We start from the raw sequence: 15,146 nt of genomic DNA, 5'->3' as shown, positions 1-15,146 counted from the left end.
AAGGACAGATTGTGAAGCTGAGGCTCCAATACTTTGGCCACCTCATGAGAAGAGAAGACTCCCTGGAGAAGACCCTGATGTTGGGAAAGATGGAGGGCACAAGGAGAAGGGGACGACAGAGGACGAGATGGTTGGACAGTGTTCTCGAAGCTACGAACATGAGTCTGACCAAACTGCGGGAGGCAGTGGAAGACAGGAGTGCCTGGCATGCTCTGGTCCATGGGGTCACGAAGAGTCGGACACGACTAAACGACTAAACAACAAATTGTTCCTAGATTTTCCTGACACTTTCCCATTTGCTTGGGTTCCTACTGTTTCCAGCTCATGGCAAAGAATATCTTGGCAATGGTCACATAGAAAATTTGCATCTGGTATTCCTTTATAACTCATCAGCCTTGTTTATAATTTAACAGGAATAGTTATGGTTCTGCCACCATCAGGATCTTTAAAATCTCCCAGACCATCTCCTGTACATTTTCCAAAAGCATTGCACTTTATTACAAGCCTACCACACATGTTAAGAGTCTTACTTTAATTCTTGACATGTCTAGCCATTTCCATCTGCTAACTTGTTGACCACCTTTTTCATGGAGTCCAGTGCCATTGGGCTGCCATCTTAGTATAATTCTCTTTATAAGATACTGCAGTTGAGTAGTTTGAACACATTTGAAACAAATGCTCATACTATGCTTGGAATCTTGCTGTTCAGATCCTCTTTCCATTTTGCCATTCCTCATTCCATTTTGCCATCTATCTTTAGGTTGTTATCTTGCGTATCTTGCTAATTATTGTATACAGTTTTGATAAATACCTGGACTTGTCAGCCTCTAGTAATAATGCTTCAAACATGGTCTGTTTTCTCCAAATATCTTGGCTTCTATCTAAGCTATTCAGGAACTAATTGATTTGTATGTACTTGAATCTGTCAGGTTCGAACCCTAATTTATCTCTTACTTGTCTCACTGACCTTTCCAGTCCTGAAATGTTTCCAACTTATTATCATTCCCAAACTCTTAAGTTGCAAGGCTGCCCATCTCCATGAGTATTTCTATCTTGACATCCATGTACCCAGCTTATCTTGTTTACACATTCCACAATCCAGATTTATTGACCATTAATTGATGAAGAAAACGTTGCCTTTATTACCTTAAATGATGGATCGAGCATTTCCCAAACATCAGTTAAACCTTTAACCTCAAATATTAGTTTTATGGTCCAAAATTAATGTATGTCTATAAAACCGACCATTCCAGCTTGTGAATTAAGCTGATATCTGTCACCCACGATTTATTCTGAGCTTGCTTTGAGTTAGTGTCCTTCCTTCATAATGTCACAGATCCAGGGTACCAGAGTCTGTTAGTGAATGGTAGAAATTACTGTAATAAATGGTAGTATTTAGATAATACAGTGGCACCTTGGGTTACATACGCTTCAGGTTATATACACGTCACGTTACAGACTCCACTAACCCAGAAATAGTACCTAGGCTTAAGAACTTTGCTTCAGGATGAGAGCAGAAATCTGGCTCCTGGTGGAGTACAGGATCAGGTTTAAGGTGCTGGTTTTAACCTTTAAAGCCCTATACGGCCTAGGACCCTTGTACCTAAGGGGCCTCCTCTCCTGGTATGTCCCACAGAGGTCTACAAACAAAAACATCTTGGAGGTCCTAGGCCAGAGGGAGGTTAGGCTGGCTTCAACCAGAGCCAGGGCTTTTTCGGCCCCAATCTGGTGGAACGCTCTGTCACAAGAGACTAGGGCCCTCTGGGACTTGACATCTTTCCGCAGGGCCTGCAAGATGGAGCTGTTCCACCAGGCCTTTGGCCAAGGCACAGCTTGGTAATCCTCACAGAACTCTAGCCCAATGGTTGCCATTAATTTGATTTTGAATTGATTTTAGAATGTATTGATTTTAGAACGCTGTATTACTTTTACTGTTGTTAGCCACTCTGAGCCCGGCTTTGGCTGGGGAGGGCGGGATACAAATAAAATTTTATTTATTATTATTATTAAAAGGGTATCATTGGCTACTAACCATAGTGACTGTGCTCTGCCTCCATAGTTCCTGAAGGCCACAGGTTGTGGGAGTGCTCTTGCACTCAGACTGTACTTGCAGGCTTTTTATAGGCACCTGGTTAGCCACTCTGAGAAAAGACTGGTAGCTAGATGAGCTACTGACCTGATCCTGCAGGTTCTTCTTATGTTCATAATAGTTTTTAACAGAGTTGAAGGTCATACGATGGACCACTTTCTATCATGTTATTTTGTCCAGCTGTTGATGCTTGTCACATTTTGAAATACTGCACTGCAAAACCTACTAAACCTATAGCTGGAGAAGATAATCAGATGGGTGTGCGCTTGACAGATACTTGTGGGGTAGGCACTCCTGGATCCAGCCTTAAGCTACCTTCTAACTCAGGCTTCTCCAAACTTGGGTCCCCAGCTATTTTTTGGACTACAACTCCCATCATCCCTAGCTAGCAGGACCAGTGGTCAGGGATGATGAGAATTGTAGTCCAAAAACAGCCGGAGACCAAAGTTTGGGGAACCCTGTTCTAACTGTGCAAATCACTAACCAAGGGGTCCCACGATCAACATGCTTTTTTTAAAGTTAGTAAAATCTGCTATGAAGCTATAGCTAGGTGGGTGGCATAATGGGGTGGCAGAGACAGCAGGTGTGGTGAGAAAATCTACCCGGGAGCTGAAAGAACAGGAGCACGACTTGTTGGCAAACTTTCTTGTGCCAGGTTCTGGGTGCCCTGATCTATTGAAACAGCAATGTACTTGAAGAGTGATTCAGTCTAATCTTGTGCCATAGAAAGGGGCGGTGACTTTGTTTTGTTCAGCTTCTCCTGTGCTATCATTAGAGGGGGGGGGGGAGAAAAGAGAAGGCACAGCCAAGTGCAGCTGGCACGCCTCCGGGTGGCTCTTATATAACCTGGGCTCTCCCAGGGCACTACCGTTGGAATAAGGTGAAAGATTCTTAAGGAACTCCTTCTATTGCTTGGGCTGCCATTGCAGGGATTCAGATTGCTGTGGCGCTGGGACTGTTCGGAAAAGTGTGATCTGGGATCCTGCTCTGCTCTTGGATCAAGTTAGGAAGCTGAAGAGGATGGCTTCAGATGAGCTGGTCTTCTTTGTCAATGGCAAGAAGGTAGGGGAGATCCCTCACATTTAATTTTCTTTTATTTGTATCTCAACCCTTGGATTAACTTCACAAGTTGCAGATTGCACTTGAGAACTGTGCTCCACATGCAGCTAAACAGCCTTGAACATTTATGAAACTGAAAAACCATCATTTCTAAAACAAGCAAACTTTATTGAACTACTAAAACTTTTTTCAGCGTAGAGTAAGGGAGACACGTTAATCAAATGACCAAGTTTGCTGCTATTGCCCTCTCTCTCTTTTAGAAAGATAGTATCCAACTTTCTTTCAGCCAAAAAATAATAATGATCTGTAATGCTTTTCAGCCTTTTTCTTCCAGAGAATGCTTCTGTTTCATTGCTGAAATAGTTACGTTTGAAAAAAGATAGACCCCAATTCAATAAACACCCACATTTCCTAAACTTACATTGAATAAAGCAGCGTGGAAGAAGGCTACTGAAAGATGCCCAGTGAATGAAGTACATGCAAGGAAAACCATCCTGCGTTTGCTTTCTATGTCATTTTAAAAATATGACTACCTGTCGGATAACATAACTATTCTCAACACCCTCTGCCTGTAGCTTGTCCAGCCAGCAACAAACAACTGAGTGACAGCGCTGGGCAGTTGCTGTTGGACTGATACCCTCCCTAAATTAAATTACAGAAGCAAGCACAATGATTGCTACAAACCCACAGCGATTTCCACCTCTCCTTAAAGAGATCAAATGCTAGCGATTACCAGCGAAGCAGCTGCTTGCCAGGGGTGAGGTGGCAGGTTGTTCCGTTCCTGATGCATTTGAGAGAGAGAGAGAGCATTGCGCCTAGTCGTTCTGTCTGACCCAGCAAGGCTATGCTTAGGTTAATTTAGCCGGAGCTGCCTGACTGTGTGGAGATTTTGCTCCGGCCACGAGACTGCAGTACGCAGACTGAAACGAATCAGCACCTCCCCTCTATAAATAGTGGTATTAATCTGATTCAGCATGGTGGAATTCTGTTCCTCTGCCCGGGGCTGGAGCTGACCTTCCCGAGCAAACAGATGGCTCTATGTTGCTACTGCCCAGTGGTGTCAACCAGGGCGCACCTTTGTGCGCTGGGAGCTCCAGAGAGCTTCCATATGGGTTGCACGGTTGGGAAGGGCCAGGGGTGGAGACGGGGGTTGAGTTGCATCAGCAAATCACAGAGCAAATTGACTTGTCCGCCCTGCGCTTTGTCCTTTAGTGGCAGCAAGGCTGGACCTAGGAAAGCAGAGTGCTGACATCTGACTGCCCTAATATTTGGGCAGGAATCTGGCCCTCTCTGCAGTGCGTGTCCTACAAGTGTCACTGTAGAAAGCAGCAATAATGGAAGGCTTAACAGGAGTCAGCAGCTTTTCCAGAAGCCACCAGGGCACAGCTGGGACCTCATTTACACACTTGTTTCTGAGATGAATTGTGCACCTGCAACTCATAGGGTTGAAGGCTGCATATACCTTGTCCTACCCCTACCTCCCCCCACCCAGCACCTCTTGCTAAAAGGATATTGGGTGGGAAGGCAGGGCATAGGACCTCCAGCCAATGTGGTGTAATGGTTAGAGTGTTGGGCTCGGACCTGAAGGACCAGGGTTCAAATCCCCACTCGGCCAGGAAGCTCACTGGGTGACCTTTGACCAGGCACTCACTGTCAGACCAGCCCACCTCACAGGGTTGTTATGAGGACAAAAGGGGGAGGGAGGAGAACTAGGTACATCGCCTTGAGCACCTTGGAGCGAAGGTGGGATATAAATGTAAAAAATACATCTCTTAACAGCTAAATTGGATCAGGCAATGCTGGGCTAGGTGGACCTGTGGTTTGACTCCGCACAGGGCATAGGAAGCTGCCTTACACAGTTGCACCATTGGTCAAGGTAGCTCAGTATTGTCTGCACTGGCTGGCAGCAGCTCTGCAGGGCTTTGGACAGGAGCCTTTCCCAGCCCTCCCTGGAGATGCCAGGGATTGAGCCTGAGACCTTCCGCATGCCAAGCAGATGCTCTGCTTCGGAGCCGCAGCCTTTTGTACTTGCGCCACTGCCTCCCTCTGCCATTTCCACTTGGGTTAGGGCTGCTTCACACATTGTATATTTAAACCGCATTTAGACTGACGGCAAGCGCTGTTTGGCAGTGGAACGGTCTCCCTTGGGAGGTTGTGGATTTTCCTTCCTTGGAGGTTTTTAAGCAGAGGTTGGGTGGCCATCTGTCACGGATGCTTTAGCTGAGATTCCTGCATTCCAGGGGGTTGGGCTAGATGACCCTTGGGTCCCATCCAACTCTAAGATTCTATGATTCTAAGTGCACACTTGCATTTCACAAATCCAGGAAATTGCCTAAGGTTAGTACCTCCAGATAGGCTGGTATTTTACCCATCAGCCCATCCATAAGGATAACTTACAGTAGAACCTCAAGTAAGAGTGGTGGACTCGTAATCTGGTGAACTGGGTTCACGTCTCTGCTCCTCCACATGCAGCTGCTGGGTGACCTTGGGCCAGTCACACTTCTTTGAAGTCTGTCAGCCCCACTCACCTCACAGAGTGTTTGTTGTGGGGGAGGAAGGAAAAGGAGAATGTTAGCTGCTTTGAGACTCCTTCGGGTAGTGATAAAGTGGGATATCAAATCCAAACGCCTCGTCTTCTTCTTACCACAGCCCCATTCGCAAACAATCCAATTCACGACTGTGGCAAACCTGGAAGTAAATACTGGGTTTGCTGCGATTCCTGCATGCGCAGAAGCAGCATCTGCCGACTGCACATGCGCAGAAGCAGCTGCTGATGTCTGCACATGCGCAGAACGCCGCTGCCACCGAATGTGCACACACAGAATGGCGCCTCTCACAGCAACCCGGATCGACTCACGAACAGACCTCTGGAATGTTTTCCATACCTGAGTAGAGTTTCCACTGTATTTAGCACCATGCATGTGCTAAATAAAGCTGACCAAACCTGCAAGAGGTGTAGTGGTTAGAGTGATAGACCTGAGGGGCCAGGGTACTCAGCCAGGAAGCTCCTTCGACCAGCCATTTACTGTCAGCCCAGGCTACCTCACAGGGTTGTTGTGAGGATAAAACGGGGAGGAGGAGACCATAACCTGGAAGCTCTGAAGATTGAGCTCTGTTCCAAACCGTTTGTTCAGATCCTTGCTAACACGGCAGCAAGCAAAGGCCCGTCATTATGCAATGCTTGAAGTACATATGGGTGGAGCATTGCAACACACCCCCTGGGAATGTTGACCGAGAGCCTGGAACAGAACATGATACCTTGTCCTGCAGCTGGTGAGAAAGGTTACTTCGTCTCTGTTGCCGATAGCCTGACATCGCAAAAATAACCAGTGCTGTATTGTGCTGCGTGTGACTTCAAGGCTATGGGGCCGGGCGATAAGGGACAAACGATAAGATACGGCTTTTGCAGAGGCACACAAGCTACAATGAAACTTCACCAGCCAACTCTTATTTCACAGGCAAATCTGCTGGTGTGTCTTTAAGCACCTGTTTCATTTCTGCTATGTATCGGCTGCTAAGATAACGTCCCTTGACCGCTTATGAGAGTGCAGCATGATTGTAGCTGGAAACTGTTTTTTCTTCTTCTTTTTTAAACATCTTGCTCTTGGGGAAATAGGTGTGTTTACATGTTAACCACATAAAGATAAAGAGCAGTAGCATGGGGAAGGCTTGTAAACCATTCATTTATTCATTTACACACTGCTGCCCGGACAAAATGAATTTACCTACTAAAGCTGCTAGCGCTATCTGAGGGGGAAGCTGCTATGGGAGCTCTGAAGGGGACTTTCCTTGGGATAACAGCACCAAAAAAACTCCACCCGCTCCTATGCTGTAGCTCCAATCCTGATGCCCCTCTCCCTTGCTTCAATTTCAAAACATGCCCTCAAAACATGTACAGGGCCAAACTATATGGTGCCTTAGGGAAGCCCCCAAGCTAGGCTCTGAGGTTAATAGCTCTTTGTTGGTTTTCTGCTCTTCCCCAGCTTGTGTTCAGTGGTATACGGCCTCTGCATATGGAGGTTCCATATGAATAATCAATCCACCATTACAGCGAATAGCTGCTGCCATCCATATATTTGTCTAACTCACAATGAAAGCTGAATGAGTAGGTGTCTCCATGTCTCGTGGCATATATGAGTTCTGCGTATGATTCAAAACTTGACTGAACCCAGTGACCATGAAATATACTCGGAGTCGAGAGTGGATTTCATGCTCTTTTTTCAGCTCATAGTGGTGAGGAGGAATGGAAGTTCCCCCAGAGTGTCTGCTTTATATACATTATTTACACAATGGGCCCCATGTGATTGGCTAATTCCAGGATTCTCCTGTACGCCAATCAGGTTGCGGATTCACTTCCACCTGGAGCTGGATTGGGTGGCTCCTGTGGACCAATCAGACTGCTGCATTTTGGATCCTATTCAACTCAGTACATAACAGAGCAGGATTAAGAAAGGAAGGGAGAAATAAAAAAAAACCCTGAAGCACTTTATCCTAAAGCGTATAATAGAACTGAGATGGCTCAGTTGGTTAGAGCATGTGGCTCTTAATCTCAGGGTTGTGGGTTCAAACCCCACATTGGGCAAAAGATTCCTGCATTGCAGGGGGTTGGACTAGATGACCCTGGTGGTCCTTCCATCTCTACAGTTCTATGATTCTAGGGTAAAATAAGATGAAGAATTCCCATAGATCTCAGTAGAAAGGGTAATGCAGGAATCATAGAAATTGTAGAGTTGGAAGGGACCATGAGGGTCATCTAGCTCAACCCCCTGCAATGCAGGAATCTTTTGCCCAACGTGGGGCTCAAACCCACAACCCTGACCTACACGAGCCACAGATTCCATAGATAAATTATGTGTTATGTTTGTCTGCCCTGAGTCTTCTGCCCATCTAGGTGATGTAAACATCGAATAAACACTTTTCAGTCGCCTGTGCAGTGGCAAGAGCTAGGAGCACATGATCACCTTATTGCGCATGACTAGGAAATGTGCTTAGATAATCTGTTAATAATAATCACAACAGAGACTCCATGCCCTACGGCCAGGAAGAGAAATGCAAAGGAATGTTCTCCTTCTGACCCTAAGGGCAAAGTCTTTGAAATAAAACCTAAGTGTCTAGCTAATAAGGGCAGATAAAAGTGAGCAGTGTTGCTAACAACAGAGGCTGATCTGGCTGGGTTGTTTCTGATTAATAGTTCTCCAGAACCAGCTCTCGCCTTTAGAGGTTCTGAATGAATTAAATTAATCAGGGGTCAGCAGACTTTTTCAGCAGGGGGCTGGTCCACTGTTCCTCAGATCTTGTGGGGGGCCAGACTATATTTTTATTGGGGAAAAATGAACAAATTCCTATGCCCCACATATAACCCAGAGATACATTTTAAATAAAAGCACACATCCTACTCATGTAAACACATACTGATTCTTGGACGTCCGCCGGATTTAGAAGGCTATTGGGCCGGATCCGGCCCCCAGGCCTTAGTTTGCCTACCCATGAATTAAAAGGTAATAAGGAGTTGCGTCAAATTGTGCTCCTTGGCCGGAGCAACATTTTGGCCTCAGGAGGCTGTGTTGTGGGGACATTTGCCCTCGTTCTGACTGGTCATTATTAAGTCAATCAGACCTGAAGTCAATGCTTCCTGCACTCACTCTGCAGTCTCGTTGTGAGGGAAGAGGATCTCCCAGAGGCACTGTCACCACTAAAAGGTAAAGGGACCCCTGACCATTAGGTCCAGTCGTGGCCGACTCTGGGGTTGTGGCGCTTATCTCCCTTTATTGGCTGAGAGAGCCGGCGTACAGTTTCCGGGTCATGTGGCCAGCATGACTAAGCAGCTCCTGGCGAACCAGAGCAGCACACGGTAACGCCATTTACCTTCCCACCGGAGCGGTACCTATTTATCTACTTGCACTTTGATGTGCTTTCAAACTGCTAGGTTGTCACCACTGCCAGGTTGATAAAACAGGTGACAGCAGCTTAAAGTTGGCAGGGCAGTTTTGTGAAACTTTCCGCCTTTCCCAAGGGATTTCAGTTTCAAAAGACAATGTGAGAAGTCAGAACAAAGAAACTGCAAATTTTTACTAAAATATACAAAATGGGACAAACTATAACAATGAATGCAGTCGAGAGGCGGATTAGCTGCAAATTTACAGCCTAATGCAGCCAAATATCAAAATGAACAGGCTTCTAAGCACCATAAAGACATACATTGTATACAGAAAGATGGGAAAAAACGGCCCAGGAAGCTATCCTAGATAAACCACCACCTTCAGTTTGCCACAACAGTCAGCAGGCAAATGGAACTTTCAATGGCCAAATGTGTTTCTTCAGTAGCACAGCTTGAAACATTAAGTCCTAGAATAGGCAGTGGATACTTTCCCCCCCTGAAGGTGGATGGATACTCTAGTGCTGCTTTTAATCATGCCTGTAAAGCAGCTTGCATATACAACAATAACATGCAATTCTTTCTGTTTTAGTATAATTTGTAATTTTATTAAAAAATATGGAAGGGCTTGATGGAGGCCAAGCGTTGGAAGGAAAGAAGGGGTTCTGTTTCCAAAGAGGAAAGAGATGTCAGGAATCCTGCCTAGCAAACTGCAACAGTTACGACGGTTGGGTAAATTGTTAGGTGTGCAGGGCATGGAATACCAGGGCATAGCAGGAAAGGATTAAAAAAGAAGTTGTAGAGCAAGTCAAACCAAATGAGAGACAAGTGGTTATTGTCTTGACACGTTTGGAAAATCAATCTCTTCATTGGGGAATTTCCTTCAGTGTTCCTTAAGAAGCTGCTTGGCACACCTTCTCTTCCTGCTAGAATTCTCAGAATGCACTGGGACAGCAACAACTTGTACGTAACTGAGCACCCCGAAGAACACAAAGAAGACCCTGTGGGATCAGACCAAAGGCCCATCTGGGCCAGCATCCTTTCCTCACAGTAGACAACCAGATGCCTGTGGGAAGCAGGAGCAAAGCACAACAGGGCTCTCTCTACCCAGCAATTGGTATTTGGAGGCTTTACTGCCTCTGGCAGTTAATGGAGCATGTCGCCATTTTGGCTACTAGCCACTGACAGCTTTGCCATTCATGGATTTTTGTCTAATCCTATTTTAAAACCAGACAAGTTGGTGGCCATACCTTCCTCCTGTGGGATTGAGTTCTATTGCTATAAACCCTGTAAATTAATAAATGGTAGGATTTTGATTATTTGGAGTATTGAAGGGAAGATTGGAGGTCAGCGGAAAAATACAGGCTAAGCTTCCTTTCCAAGCCAGGGCCTCAGCTGGGATAAGAGGCATCCTCGAAGCTACTAACATGAGTTTGACCAAACTGCGGGAGGCAGTGGAAGACAGGAGTGCCTGGCGTGTTCTGGTCCATGGGGTCATGAAGAGTCGGACATGACTAAACAACTAAACAGCAACAACAACATGACAAAAGGTGTTGATGGCCACTGTGAGAGGAATCTTGGGCCTGGGCAGACTGAGGTTGCCATGGTGAAGAGGTGTGTGTGAGAGAAGTGGCAGGAAAAGACTGCTTTTGAGCAAGGTGTGTGGGGAAGAAGGGAGAGAATAAAGACTGGACTCCAGGTTAGGCAGGCTGGCTGAAGGCTGGCTGGGGGAGATGCCATTGAATTCTGAGCTGCACTTCTGTGGGGAACAAGCCTTGCTTGAGATGACCATGCTGTATGATCTGGACTCCTTTCATGCAAACTGAAGGTGTAAAAAGGTGAATAAATCATATTTCTTAAAGCTAGGACAGTCTCTGCTGCGTCTTCAATTCTCCAAAGGAGCACAGACCCTGGAAGCTTTCTACCACTCGGCAGAGAGTGAGGGGTGGCACCCAACTTCTGTAACACTACGAACCATGTGGAGAAGTCCTTAGTTCGTCCTGATTCTTTCAATATTCAGCTTCACTGAATGTCCCTGAATGTACTATGAGAGAGGGAGAAAAACATCTCTTCCTCCACCCCGTGCATAATTTTATGGAGCTCTAAAAGTAAAAAGCCCCCCCCCCCCGGCTGCCATAATCCCCAAGACTGTATGCTTTGGAGGAAGTTGCAGCCATACCTAGCAAAGCTGGGGATTAAATCTGGGACCGCCTGCCAAACCACTGTGCTATGACCCATACATATGTGTACAACACATGGCTTGTAGGTACGTACTTTGGATTAGCCTACTGAGAAAGCCAGCAACGGTCATATGCAAGCAGCTATTGCACAAGAGCTGTTTTGTTGCAAGGAAATGGTTAATTTGGCTGAAGGCCGGGAGAGGAATTGGCAAGGCCAAAAGTGTTAAGCCAAGACTGTAGGAATGGAGGGCAACTTGAGGTGCAACGAAGTCTGCTTTGCAGTAATAAATATGCGTGCTTCCTCATGCCTGCCTTCTACATGTAGGAAGAAAACTGTGCCATTTTGATCCTGACAAAAAGTCCTGTCCTGATCCTGTGGGCTTGTGATAGTTGCAGCGGCAGGAACAAAGGTTTGTGCTGCCACAGGCATCTGAAGTTCCATCTAGAACCTGAGAGGCAAGGTAAACAAAGGAAAAAAAAGCACTTCAGATGTTGTCAGGCAGATTTTAAGCTTTTACTGCAGGGGTCAGCAGCAGGGCATCCATGAGCATCAGTTTGCTTGCCAGTACCTCCTATGGCACCCATGGAGAGGTGTCAGTCAAAATCCCCTCAAAAAATCACAATGCATGAAAGTGCCCATAGCTTAACTGCTATTATTATCAATTACTATTTTATTTTATTTCACTTATAAAGTGCCCAAAATTACCTGCCCTCCAACCACCATACATATTTTGAAAGACAAGTGGTACCTGCCCCTGTATATTTTGTACACACACAAAAGGAAAAGCAAATGGGGAGGGAAGAGGAAAGCAAGCACCGGAGTGGCTGCTCTTTCACTGGCTAATGGATAAGACAATGCTGGTCTTCCCTTTGCCTTTCCGCTAGAGAATACAGTACACATGGTAGTTAGCAAAACTTTTATAAAAACGAGTAGAGTGTGGTGCTGATAATGCTCAGGTTGCAGGTTCAATCCCCTGCATATTCCTGCATTCCAGGGGGGGCTGGACTCAAGGTCCCATCCAGTTTTAAAATTCCATGATTCAACAAAATAGAAAGGGGGAAAGGCACTTGGAGCTTCTAAAACAAAACAAAACACTGCATAGGACAGAAATACCACAATATAGTTAGTGTCATACTATTATTTATTCTATTTTTTTAATAAAAATAATTTTTATTAAAGATTTCTTAGTTTACAGTCACCCAATAAGAATAGCTCTCCGGACGATGTACAAAATTAAACAGGTTGAAAATCACAATTCCCATAAAACAAGAATCTATCAAGCAGCAAATAAATAACAAACAACCTTTCCAACGAAAAGATCCATCAAGTCAAACACCATAATACAATCGCCTAGAAAACCAAAGGCATAAATTCTGCAGTGCTAAAATACGCATGCCATAACCATAGCATAATGCAGAGAGCTCTTTTGTTTGTTTGCTTGTTTAAAATGATGGTTTGGGAGATTTACTGACAATCATCAGAATTTTCTGACCTCCCAAAATACTTTCTGATGCTGGTGACTCACTGACTATAGCGCATGCATGAACACACATCTTAAGAAAATCATGTTTCTTGTCTTCCAGGTGGTGGAGAAGAATGTGGACCCGGAAACTACTTTGCTAACCTACCTTCGAAGGAAATGTATCTGATGTCAGCTGGCACATTCTGCGTGCAATTTTAAAATGGCCAAGGCATAGTTGTATAGATGGTCCTGCAGAATTTGAGCGTCACTTGAATTTAGAACTGGGCATCTGCTAATACTGTTTCTCCTGTTATTCCTACACCTACCATTCCCAGTCTCGGTGATGCTTAACGTAGTTCAAGACTGAGAGCAATAGCTTAATATGTGGAGATGGGCAGTCTCTCTGTTGTACCCCCCCTTTTTTGGCTTCTGTCAGATTGGCTCTGAAATTCGTTGAGCCACCTACTCCCATGACCCACAACTGAAAAACAGCTCGACCTATTTCTGAGTGAATTTGACTTCGTAAACGAGTCGGTCTCCCTCACAGACTTGGAAGCCTCCTGTTTGCAGTAGTTGACAGGAAGCCATGGGTAGAGGGGAGGGTAGTCTCTCCCATTCCTGTCTCTGATGCCAGGGAATGAAGTTAACTACTTTCCTCAAGGCCTCATGGTCCAGTGCATGGCAACACACCATGCCAGGTGCAGAAATATGTCCCTCCCTCTCCCCGTTTTCCTCATGGTTTGGTCCTGCTGGAATACTGGTTTGGTCCTGTTGGATATTGGTTTGGGAGGGGAGTTGTATAATCAACAGATTGGAGAGAGAATGGCTGGTTGGGTGGTTTGGAGGAAATACCTCTCTGGTTTGGATTAAAATTGAAGCAAATTCTGCAGTGCTGGGGGTTCATATGTGGTAACATAACTGATTTTTAGGGCCCAACTATTTGTTTTTTCCACAAAAAAGGGCTGGCCTCTATTTTCATGGACAAGTGGCCACGTAGTGCTAACTAGATTAAGAATACTTTTAAGGCAAATATCATGCATTTTTATCATCCAAAGATATACGCTAACATCCATAATAATCTTTGTTGGAACTGAACATCTATGAACTATGTTGGGGAAGTGATGCCTAAATCTGATGTTTCTTTAGCTGGTCATGTGTTGTTAAGAAGTAAATATAGCATGTGTTTGTAAACACAATTCTACATTTCTTTTTCACTGGCTGATCCACTCCAGCAATTAAAAAGGGATAATTCATATCTAGATATTTAAGACCATTCTTCTGTACTTTTGTATCAGCTGATACATTTATTTGCACAAGCAAAAATAAATGAATTACCAGTAACCTTGGGCCTGTAGGAAACCAGGAAACAGAAATGATTTGGTGGAAGGATGATGAAAAACCCTAGGCCGCAATATGTTTTTGTTGTGTCCTAAGAAAGTGTTGGCTAGTCCTAGACAAATAGGATAACTTTTATTTACTCTGTGCATCTGGAAACTCAGCCTGCTGTAAGAAGCAGTGGCTGTAGATATATTTAAGAATTTCTTGCTCGGTTGGTATGTTTTTCCTTAGCTGCCATACTGTTAGTGGGGTTATGTGGAACCAAGCTGGGCTGTGGAGAAGGTGGATGTGGTGCCTGTACTGTTATGATTTCCAAGTTCGACAGATCCCAGAAGAAAACCATGTATCCTTTGAATGGCAAGTGATGAGATGGGTGAATGGGTTTCTAATGCAGGTATCGGCAGTACGGTGGACAGATTCTCAGTGGATGGAAAAATGTAATTGTGTAAAGCCAGTTCCTCCCATAAATTTTCAAATGTATTTGATAACTTTGTTTGCTCTGTTCCTTTGATGGGTGGCAGAAAGTTTGCCTATGATTGGGAACCTGCAGCCCTCCAGAAATTCTCGGATGCCAACTTCCATCAGCGCCAGCCAGTGTAGCCAATGGTCAGAGATAATGCGAGTTGTACTTGAGCAGTTTCTGGAGGGTCGAAGGTTCCCCATCTCTGAGCGATAGTCATCTAGGACAAAATGCAATTTATTTTAAAAATATTTGCCAAAGTAGCTGCTTGGCACTACATTCAAGCCTCATGCAGCTCCACAATATGTCAGCTGGGTCTTCCTTTATGTAATCATTTGGGCTGCAAGTATATCGTCATTCATGTGGGAGTAAGCCCCACTTACTTGATGTTGGGAAAGATGGAGGGCACAAGGAGAAGGGGACGACAGAGGACGAGATGGTTGGCCAGTGTTCTCGAAGCTACAAACATGAGCCTGACCAAACTGCGGGAGGCAGTGGAAGACAGAAGTGCCTGGCGTGCTCTGGTCCATGGGGTCACGAAGAGTCGGACACGACTAAACGACTAAACAACAACAACAAGCCCCACTGAGGACTTGCGTCTGAACAGACACGGTGCTTAGCATGGTGCTGTTAGTCTTCCTTTTAAAATGCCAAGAATTGGGGCTGGCTCACACAACAATCT

General features: G+C 45.2%; 1 protein-coding gene across 3 annotated transcripts in view; it reads left to right on the top strand.

The window, feature by feature from the left end:
• Nucleotides 1-2,364: 2,364 nt before the first annotated feature.
• Nucleotides 2,365-15,146, top strand: part of XDH (xanthine dehydrogenase) — a 66,573-nt gene continuing 53,791 nt past the window's right edge. For 2 of the 3 annotated variants that reach the window (XR_014524285.1, XR_014524286.1), the window contains exons 1-3: nt 2,878-3,151; nt 12,788-12,845; nt 14,251-14,347. Coding sequence is in view for 1 of the 3 variants with exons in the window: in XM_083496033.1 (XP_083352159.1) it covers nt 3,110-3,151; nt 12,788-12,845; nt 14,251-14,347 (197 nt within the window). In the remaining 2 variants the exon portion in view is untranslated. Of the gene's footprint in view, nt 3,152-12,787; nt 12,846-14,250; nt 14,348-15,146 lie in introns of all 3 variants that reach the window. The other variant, XM_083496033.1, reaches the window with a different exon arrangement.

Source organism: Podarcis liolepis, assembly GCF_965112155.1.
Source record: "Podarcis liolepis genome assembly, chromosome: 3".
In the NCBI taxonomy this organism is placed as follows: Eukaryota; Metazoa; Chordata; class Lepidosauria; order Squamata; family Lacertidae; genus Podarcis; species Podarcis liolepis.
The sequence above is the reverse complement of the archived record's forward strand: the minus strand, read 5'-3'. Positions and strand labels throughout refer to the sequence as shown.